Source organism: Manis pentadactyla, chromosome X (assembly GCF_030020395.1).
Source record: "Manis pentadactyla isolate mManPen7 chromosome X, mManPen7.hap1, whole genome shotgun sequence".
Lineage (NCBI taxonomy): Eukaryota > Metazoa > Chordata > Mammalia > Pholidota > Manidae > Manis > Manis pentadactyla.
Window position 1 is genome coordinate 27,303,025 of NC_080038.1, and position 10,876 is coordinate 27,313,900.

Consider the following 10,876-nt stretch of genomic DNA (forward strand, 5'->3'; position numbering starts at 1 on the left):
TATCACCATAGCTCCCTGACAAGGTGCAGAGGGCGGACGTGGTGTTATTCAAGATATCTTAGATTTTATCTGAGAAATTAAAACATGCCAGGTTCTATAGTCTTCGAATAAAACCAACAGTTTTCCCAGTTTTTTAAAAGAACATTCTCAATGGCATATATGTAGCTCTTGTTAGAAGATAACTGTAGTTCTTTCCCTTTCATGTTTTGGTCTGTCCTTTCTAGAGGGCTCACAGCCTGCTTCTCTGTCAAAATTTGCGAGGCTGTGGCAGCTAACTGGTTAAGAATCTTGAATCCTTAGGTCATTCTGTCACCATTCAAATCCTAACTCCACCACTAGCCAGCTGAGCTGCCGGATGCAGATTATACTCCCTGTGCCTCAATATCATCATTTGTTAAACAAATATCTTTGAAGATCAGGTGAACCTAGAATACTGCTATGCATATACAAGGTACTGTTAGTAACTGTTTATGTAGAATGGGCCAGTGCTTCACTACTCCTTGTCTGTACACCACTGTTTCTTCTACTCACTCTAATTCGTATACCCATGTGTCCATAGGCTAAGGCCTGTTGATAAAGGTGGATTCTTTGATGAAAACTTCCACAATCACATCACCCATAAGTAATCATTTACGGTTAATTTGTGCCATATTTTATAAATCTCTTGACATATTTTAGTTGAATTTATACACATACGGGTGTTGTGTGTGTACTTAGCTGTAATCCCCTAAAAGGCAGAGAGAACCCAGCAGGTGTTCACCAATGTTTAGTTATAAGCAAGTAAAAATGTAATAGTAAAAATTTGCTCAGTATCACATTAATATTCTATCTAGTCTTACTTCTCCAAAAGCTAACTGATAAGTACATTACACTCATCCATGACTAAATTTCAATTACTCAAGTGCCTTCTATCTTTTCAGCACAATTCTGATTTTATTTAAACTGAATTGTCAGTGTTTTCTAAGTATTTTTGCCATTTTTCCAGATTTAAGAATAATCAATTTTACTAATGGTTCTCAAGGAATTTTAGACATTTCTCCAATAAACATCTATATTGACTAAAATAGCATTAAATAAAGTGCAAACTTACCTTGTCATATCTATGCAATTCTGTATTCTCTAAAGGATGATTTCTCATATTGCTTAACAACTCTGACTGAGCAATTGAAATTCAGACTATGATAAATGTTTTACACTGAAGGCTCATTTCATTATACAGTAGTCAGTTGAAATGGGGTTTCCAAAAAAGGTATTTTTAGGAAGTGCAGAGTACAGGAAAAAGCTGAATATATTATACAATTTAAATATTTATTGAAGCTTTGCAACTAAGGCAACATTTTGGTGATATCTCACAGAAACAGCAAGAGGAAATTAGGGGCAAATAGATGGCAGAGACTGTGAAAACCAAGATACCTGGCACTGAAGTGAGATCCTCACTCATACAATCATTAAATTGGAGACTGAGAGGAACACTCATCTTTACAGAAATATTATCATTCTATCTAGATGCTTGTTCTATGACTTTTTTGTAGTGTTCTTGTCTTCCTTATTGAATTTCTGACCTCTTCACACTTCATGATCTTTCTAGTCTCATCCACATTCCATGGCTCACCCATTAGGTCCCCAATAAGAACTTCATTTCTAGGCTTCAGATCCCTATATCCACAGTTCAGACACCCTCCATAGGAAACATCCACATCTCCAATCCTTCCCATCGCTCCAGCTTCAAGTCTTATAAATGGCACCATTATCCACCCAATTCTACATGCCATATACAATTCACACCAATTGCTATTGATTCTCTCATAAGTAAATCATGAATAAATCCACTTCTTAAAACTTCATTGTCACCATCTAGTCACCACCACCTTCTTCTGCCCCTGGAGAAGTTACCAGACTGAGAGACCTTCATCTACTCTTAACACCTTCCAATCTCTTCTTCACAAAATGGAGGGATATTTAGAAAAATACACACGACCCACAAATACGTTCACATTACAGCCCTACCCGGAACCCTTAAGAATCTGTCCTTTGATATTACTATTAAAAAATCATTCCTATGGTCTCTGAGGCTCTGAATGGTTGGACCCCAGCTCACCATTTCAATTGCATGCATGTTCCAAACTTTGCCTCACTTATTGTACTTTAGGAAAACTGACCTTTTAATTCCTTCTTCATACCAAGTTTCACGTTCACATATACTGTTTCCTCTGAATGTAAGATTTTTTCCCCTTTTTCCTTTGGACAACTATTCCCTACCCCCATTCTTCGTCTTACTTTGAATGTCATTTTTCTTAGTGATCCCTCCCTAATTTCTCATAGTCTCACTGTTATATATTCTTATAACAAAGTGTGCTTTATTCTATAGCCCTTATCCCTAATGCTACCTAAATAGTATGTGCATATTTAATATATGCATTATTTCCTAAATTGTAATCTCAGTGAATCTGCTTGCTTAGAACATTATTTCCAGAGCACAGCACAGTAGCTGGTACAAAGCAGGCATTCGATATGTATTAGGTGCAAGAATAGATGGATGAGTAACAAATTGTTCCTTCTTTAAACAATGGCCACCCAAAGCGACACAATACAAACTTTATGGAGTCACTTCTTTGGATACTTTTACTTCTGGATTTATCTTGAGAGCAAAATCTGTTTCCAGACATTTAGGGTAAAACATTGCAAAGTCCATACGCTTGAGCAAAGTGAACTCTGTGATGACACTTGGCGCTCCCTGATATAGCCCATTAGAGACGGGGTGTGTACACCTAATCCAAAAGAATCCTCTAGCTCTTCGGCAGCTGTTCACATAGCTCCTGACCTGCCCTTCAGGCTCTACTAAATCAGGATTCCCCAGCTGTCTGAGCTTCCAGTAAGCTCTTTCAGTTAACCACCTACATGCCAACATTGCTGATATCTGGTTACAGCCTTTTGAGTCTCATTTTCCCTTTTCCTTCCTAGTTACTCACCAGTATGGGAACTATTAGAACTTGCCACTTTCAAAGATTTTATCAGTTTCTCAACTTTCTTGAGACCATTTTGCCCACTTCGGTACCAACCTAGCTCTAATACTACCCTCTCGAACATCAATATTAAAAGGAATTACTTGACTTGCCTTTGATGAAAACACTTGGGCGGTTCTGAGTCTGTGATTTTTCTCTTTCTCATTTCTTTAGTGTAACCTCCAACAATTTTCTAACGCTAAAATCTGTGCTTGGAACAGTGTGCTGACTCCCGTGCCCTTTAAGTCAGCACTTAGCTCAGGCCAAGGTAGTAGTGCTGCTGTAATGTGATAACACAGATAAGTTGTGTGCAAATACAGATGGGTGCCAAGAATGAGCAAAAAGCCACTGATGTTTATGCCCTTTTATAGCCCTGATTCTGAGAGAGTCTTAACTAAAAACAGAGTGGGCGGGGGGGGGGGGGGTGAGTGCAATTTAAAACAAAGCAAAAACCAAGGAGAGGATGAAAACACTAAAAGGGTAACCCCTTTATTTGCTCTTCACTGGGCATCATATCAGAGTATTATAAGGCTAACTGTGCTCAGTTAATCTGGTCTTTTTAAAACATCAATTATTCCACAATAGTGATAAAGTACAGCTCAAAGCTGAAGAGAAACTGGCAAAAGACTATGCTTCTCAGCATTTTCTAAATTCCTCATTGTTGCAGTGCTTGTGAATGGACTATTTATTAATGACAAACTTAAAAGCAGGACAATTCAAACATCTGATTTTTTTAAGTTTGTTTAAAATTATGTTTACGCTGTTTAAAACCCATTTAGCTACCTACATTCTGACTTTATTACATGGATAAGCATTGGCTTTCATAACGCTCTCTCATATTCCTGCTAGTCATTAAGACAACCACATTTCATACTAAAATAAATATAGAAGCAAAGCTCTCCCTCAGATTCTTGTACTTGAACAGTAACATAATAACACTAAATATTTTTAGCTAGCTCTAGATATATTTCAGATTTCAAAACTGATATATAAAAATCAATTTTCCAAAATTTTGAATTTATGGAAAATTATTTCCTTAACATCATATGGAATTGAAATATTGAATTAAGAGCTCTGGAAGACTCATTTGCAAACAACAAAAACAGCAGCAGCAGCATTTTACCAGCATAGCAAAGAAATGACAGTTCCATTCCAGTTAGAGGGTAATTATTGACTCTCCCCCACCTCTCACTAGTGAAGGATGGGGTGCATTAATGACAGAGGGAAAGTGAGTCATTGAGGCAGAAAGTGAAAGATAATAAAGGCGACTGGGACGACATCAATTTCCAAACTCAATCCAGACTGCTTAGGAGCACTTGTTTTCTCAGGGTTTCGTATCATCACATACACTATGCAAAATCTCTCTAGGGATTCAGAAATTTATGCCTTTTTATAGCCCTGATTCTGAGAGAGTCTTAACCAAAAACAGAGTGGGGGGGGGTGAGAGCAATTTAAAACAAAGCAAAAACCAAGGAGATTGTCCTTTGAGTTTTTTTCTTTTTTTACCTTAATTCCCAAGTATTTTGAATGAATGGTATCAGAAAAACATACGATTCAACTCAGAGTTGAATGGAAATTCTTTCTTAAGATGGCAGCCTAAGAGGAAGACTAGAACTGTGGGAGCCGGAGGATGGTTTTGCCAATAAGGTTTGATTTTGTTAATGACAGGAGGTAGAGGTTGGGTTCCCATTAAGATCATGACTCCTTTAAGCATGAGCCAGCAGGCTCATTTCCTCTCTTGAGCCTCACTCACTCTGCCTGCTACCTATCAGAAGTGCGGCTGAGAAATTAAGATACCCTTTAAACACTGGAGCTGGGGTTGTTGTTTGTTTGTTGTTTTTGCCAGATTAAGGGAAGGAATCTTGAATGGGGAAAGCAAAAGGCCATGTCCCTGGGATTCACAGTGTTTCAGAATTTCTGGTGGAGCTAAATGGTTTTAAAAAGTCACGTGCAAAATTATAATATGCTGTAGTATATGTGACAAATTCTTTATACTACAAATTTCTGAAGAAAAGCCAATCATTTTAGCTGTTAATTTTGAAACCATATAGTTCGCATATGGATGATTCATGAAGAAGATTACTCTCCCCTCGAGGAAAGGATATCAGAATCTTTGAAAGACATTTTCACTTTTAAGATTAACAAGCGGAAGCTTGAAAGTTTACGAAGATAAAGATTTTAAGGACAATTCTACGTGCAACAGAAGTAGACAAACCTCTCCCAAATTGGTAATAACTACACTATAGCACTGCCAGCTTCACTTTCATATCTGTAATAAACTTCAGAACTCCAAAAACGTGTTAAGAATATTAGTCTGTCAGTGTTGTATAGCGTGAAACTCCAAGGAAGTTCAATGTTCTTAAATGAGGAAAAGGGCAAAGACCACAGGTATTGGTTCATCTGCTTGCTTGTTCGTATTCTGGAGACCAGTCTGCTGCATGGAGCTTACTTCCTAAAGAGAAGTATTTTCATGGAATTCTGCTGTGGAGTTTGGTTGCCTTTAATACAAAAAAGTCTTCTCATTTCCCATAGTGTAGCACATGATCCTCCCAACAGAATGTTCCAATATGAACCAACTGTCTTGATAACAGAACCCAAATCTCCTAGGACTACAGGAGGACTTTGTGAGAAAGAAAACCACTGCTTCCCTCTGCATCCAATCAAAACCTGAATGCACTATATAAAAATAAACCAAGGTCGTCATTATTCTTTCTCAGTGTGATTTGGCTTTCCTTCAAATTACATACCCTGTATATCTTAAATAACTGTACCGCCTCCATTAACTGAGTTTGACATCACTTTAATCAATGTGTCTTTTCAGAATGAAAGGCAGGAATGTCAAATTCCTACTGCTATAAATTCTTTTAACCCTCTAATCTGCATTAAATAAGAGCCTGTCTTTGAGAAATATACTCCTTAAAGAAATAGAACTAGCAACAAGTTTTATTTTAAATGCAACTGGGAAAATATTTAACCACAAGGAATCTCTTCATGCAGAGGTGATTTCCCATGAAAATTTTAAAGCTTAAGGCCTGAGGCCCTTCATTTACACTGGCCCCTCCCAAAGTCCTACCTAATTTGCATTATTTTTCTTAAGAGTCCCCTCCCTCCAACAGTAAAACCTTAGGCCCCATGAAACCTAGGTCTGCTCCTTCATGGTGTGTTGGACAGAGAGAACACACATTAGTCTTATTTGTCATTTCTTAAAAAATGATCTGTTTGAAATAGAAAGTAAAAAACAAGACCACAAAGTTGTCTTTAAAGAAGGGTTAATTTCTAATTAATTTTCAATGTGTCCTTAAGTAACTTAGTACTCTGTGATTTAATTGTGTATATATGTGTTTATGTAAACATATACGCTCACACCAAAATACCAGGATTCCTATATTTGCAATGGATGAAAGAAAAGTGGAAAATATGATTAATTATTTTTAATAAGTTAGGAGAACATTACAGTAGCAGGTGTAAGGGGAAGGAAACTTGGGGAAATCACTTTGTTTTATTCTTGTGATAAAGCCATGATGAAAGATAATAAAATAGAATTAAAAAAACACCTGACTTCCAAGAAAATAAGATTTTAATCTCTTTTATTAAACTGCACAAATGGTTAAGAACTTGACAAATTGTTTCACATGTAGCAAATGATTTGGACTACAAGAACTTCGAATGAATACTTCAGGACTAAAGAGGAAACCATATTAATAGCTCCATCCAAAGTACGAATTTCAGTATTGTCTACCTGGAATAGTATCAACACCTTTTTTCTTAAGTAAATTTGTACAAAACACTTGGTAATTTTTTTTTTTAGTTTACAGTAACTTCTACATGACATTCTCTATTGTACTTTCTATAATGTTAGGCCATGTAAGACATACAGGAAACTTATGAAATTAAAAAGTGTATTATCTATTTAGATGAGCAATCTCTTTCTCAGAGTTGAGATGCTCTTAAAAGACTGCAAATGAAATTCTAAAAGACGATTTTATTAGACCTCAAGATAATTTAAATAAAATAAAATATGCAAATGAAATGTGCTTGCAATGAACTATTTGGATAATTCTCTGCACTGCAATATAGAAGTAATTCTAAAAGTAAACCGTACTTATGTTAATATAGTGATCTTCTCTATAAATTGGCAACCTTTTGCTTAAAAACTGACCAAATGTACTCTTCAAAGTTTTTTGAAGGCAATTAAAAAAACTGCATTCAAATGTCAATATATTCAAATAGCGGTGTGTTGTCAACTAGTAAAAGTTAGTGTACAATATACTCTTGCAAATGTATCTTCATTTTCTCTTATCAATCCCATTGCCATATAGCATAAGTACTACCTGAGAGTTTTAAAATGTACTATAGGTAAGTCTTACAGGGCTTATTGCAAAAAGGTTAGCTTTCTTCTACTTCTAATTAAGACTTTAAAAAGTTCTTTGAACATCTATGTCAAAGCACAGAGTAGGTATCAACTTGCTTCATCCCAGAACTGCATAGCTGCTTTTCTTTCTAAATTGCTCTACACACTGGTTTATGGTGTTAATTTCGTAGATAATATCCATTGATCAATCAATCAGTATGTGCACTGCAAAGAACAAATATACACTACTGTACTTTTGTAATATAGTAAATGGAATAGTTTCTCAGAAAGCAATTTTGATGCTCAACAAAGAAATTTATAAAATAAGGGGAATTATATCAAAAAAATGTTTTGCTATAAATCTGGTAGCATCTAGTGTGAAATCAATAAGTGGACAATGTAATTTTTTTCCTCACAAACTTTTCTCAGAGACAAAACTTCTGTTGTGAGTCTTTTTTCAGAAGTTTGGAAGAGTGACTTATTTGGAGAGATTTCCTTTCTTCCTTCTAAATTACAGGCTTTGTCCTCATATCTATTTCAGAATAACTGTAATCTTCAAGTCATAGGTAGGGTAAAAAGAACAGAGAGCCCCTTTCATCCATCTCTTTGGGACACATTGTACTTCTCATGTATTATTTTTATATATCATTTTTACTGCTGTGCCACAGTCAATTTTTACATTTTTCATTAGTCATCATGACTTTCTTAAAATAAACAAAATAGTACTTTACATAAAAGCCAAACTAGAAAGCTTTACTAAAAAGCTAGGTCATCAAAGGCATGAACCAACACGGTGACTTGACTGAGAAATATAATTACAAGTCCCTCATGTTTTCATGTTGTTTTTCAACAAAGTGTCTGGTCACTTGCCAGTGCAGATCATATCATTATTTGGAAAATTTTTCATGATCTGTTACAGAAAAGAACATTCAAATACTAAATGCAATATGAGAAGGCAACTTTGAAATTAAATATTTACCAATACTTTTCTCAACTTCTACTTACCCATCACAATTCATTTCATTCTTCATTTTTCCCCATGATATGTGAGCCCAATAAAATTGTTCTAACCTTGAGACCTCCACATGTCATTCCAGTACAGCTATAAGTTCACTGAGAATGTGCCAGGTCACTACCCCCCATGTAACCATTACCGAATACCAAAGTATCAATCATCAAGATAGCACAGATGCACAGACTATTTCACAGCAATTCAAATGGTTTGTTACAAATACTCTAGGCCAGTTATGTATATTCCAGTACTTTAGTGGTTTCTTAAATAAGGAAGATATGTTTGGCTATATTTGCAAAGAGAAAAGTTAAACTCTACCTCATTTCTCCTGAAAAGTTTTCCCAGTGAGAAACTGTACACCTGCACATATGTGTACAGTACATATAAGATAACATTTTTACTTATTCACAAACTACCATAATAATTTAAAATCAATCTGCCTAATCAGTGAGTGTCACAAACTAAAAGTTACGTCATGGCAAAAAAAAATGTCTATTTTTAGTTTCTTTGTACTTACAACAGTCTTCTACTTCTTCCCACCACAGCATTTGGAAAAAAAAATGTATATATCAAGGCAGCGATAAAAATCCTGGTGAATTTTCACCCAGTTTTATTGCTCCGATAGGTTTAGGAATGATGAGAAACCAAACAACTTCAGCAGCCTTTAAAAAATAACACTTCAGTTTTTTCCTATTCGTTTTTCTCTGAAACTAATTGCCTCCAAGATCTGAGTCCTGTAAGGGGAAAGTGAGTGATCCCAACACTGAGTGAGTCAACATAGTAACTGATGCCAGGATTCTGTAGAGGCCCTTAGATATTTCAAATTCCAGGACCTGCGCAGAACCGAGTGACCCGCCTTTTCTCTCAAGTTGGTTTCCCATAATAGGACTGCTCATGGCCACGACATATAAGGTCGTGCTTCCAGCATGGCAAACTCTGTGAATTCAAATAATATTCAACTGTGTCCTGATTAATATCCCAACCAGAAGAGTACAGTGGACAGAGTCCCTGTTCTTAAAGCTTTCTAAACATAAAAACTCTCCACTATAAACTACAACAATACTTTCTGTGACTTCTATGCATGTTTCTAAAATAACAGATCATAAAACACTGATCCAGAACAGACTTTTAAATGTCTTTCCTTTTTTTGCTCTCTCAACAATACTACATGAGATTTCACTGTACTGAACAACAACAAAAAAAATGCCTGGAATAATCTACACATTTGTTATGCATCCACTGTCTACCAAATTTAATATCGACCCTGGGGATCCAATCAAAAGTCATGTATTGATGATGCCAAACAGTCTAAAGAAGAGAAGAGACAGCCAAAACGTAACAGCTGAGCTCTGAAGGCAGAATGTGGAGAGGTCTCATGGGACAAGGATGCTGCTAAAATGAAGAACACTCTTATAATGCAATGAAAAAATATTCCTAAAATGCTAAATTTCTGTTGGAGCATATAATGAAACTTTTTTGCTAACAAAGTACTCTTCACTTTCTTTTGTGACAATTATTAAAACACCATTCCCTTAGTGAGTTAGTGATGAATTATTTAATGGTTCTCAAAAGAAGTTTTTTCTGTACTAAATGAACACAGTTGTAACACGTCATTCGGCATATTTGTAAACCATTCTTTGCCAATAGAAGACTTCTCTTATTTTCATTCTTAATGCTCCAGGTAAAAGCCAATATTTATAGGTAACATTGGTAACCCTTTTTAAAATTAGTATTTCTTTTGCAATTATAGAAATCTCTGCTAAAATTATTTGAATGTTTTTATAGTGCCATTCTTTAAAGTGACAGACTCATTTTTCTATGTCAAATGTTCAATTGCTTGGCACAAAATAAATTAGAGATAAAAATAGAAAAGAACTGACACGGAGGTGCACTATGACATTTACATTAATAGTTAATCATAAATTTTGTATCTTAGAAATTCATCACCATAATATCACCATTTTCCCAACAAAATCTACAGGAAACAAAACATAAGGCTTAATTTTAATTTGAGATAACAATATAGATTTGAAATGTTCTTCTCCCTAGGTCATCTCATTTCCTCTCCTTAGTGTGGTTGTCTGAATATGCATATAAACAATTTCACAAAACAAAATAATGTCTAAAGACTGATATGGAACCAAGCCTGCATGTTAGCATCAGTGTCCTGTGAGATAGGGTACAATAATGTATAAGTTCCTGTACACTTTGTATTGTGAGTTTCCTACAGATATAAACCCACATTTAGGTCAAGGCATATGTATAGTTTATCCATTATTTGTAAAGTGTGGTCCACAAAGCATCAGCATCACATCAGAACATTTTAGAAAGAAAAGTGCACATGAGACCTGTAAAATAAGAAACTCTGGGAGTCGGACCCAGTACTCCATGTTTTACAGGTAACTCTAACACATGCCCAATTTTGAAAAACCCTAAGTGTATGCTTTCAAAAACATATGTGGCTCCAAATACACCAAAAACTTGTCTTGGTTGACATCTGAAGTACCAAAC

General features: G+C 35.5%; 1 protein-coding gene across 1 annotated transcript in view; it reads right to left on the reverse strand.

Moving 5' to 3' along the window:
• DMD (dystrophin) overlaps window positions 1–9,153 on the reverse strand; it is a 2,193,636-nt gene extending 2,184,483 nt beyond the window's left edge. The window contains exon 1 of the mRNA XM_036917975.2: window positions 8,883–9,153. Coding sequence (XP_036773870.2) covers window positions 8,883–8,913 — 31 coding nt within the window. The 5' untranslated portion in view covers window positions 8,914–9,153. The remainder of the gene's footprint in view (window positions 1–8,882) is intronic.
• Between the last annotated feature and the right edge of the window lie 1,723 nt (window positions 9,154–10,876).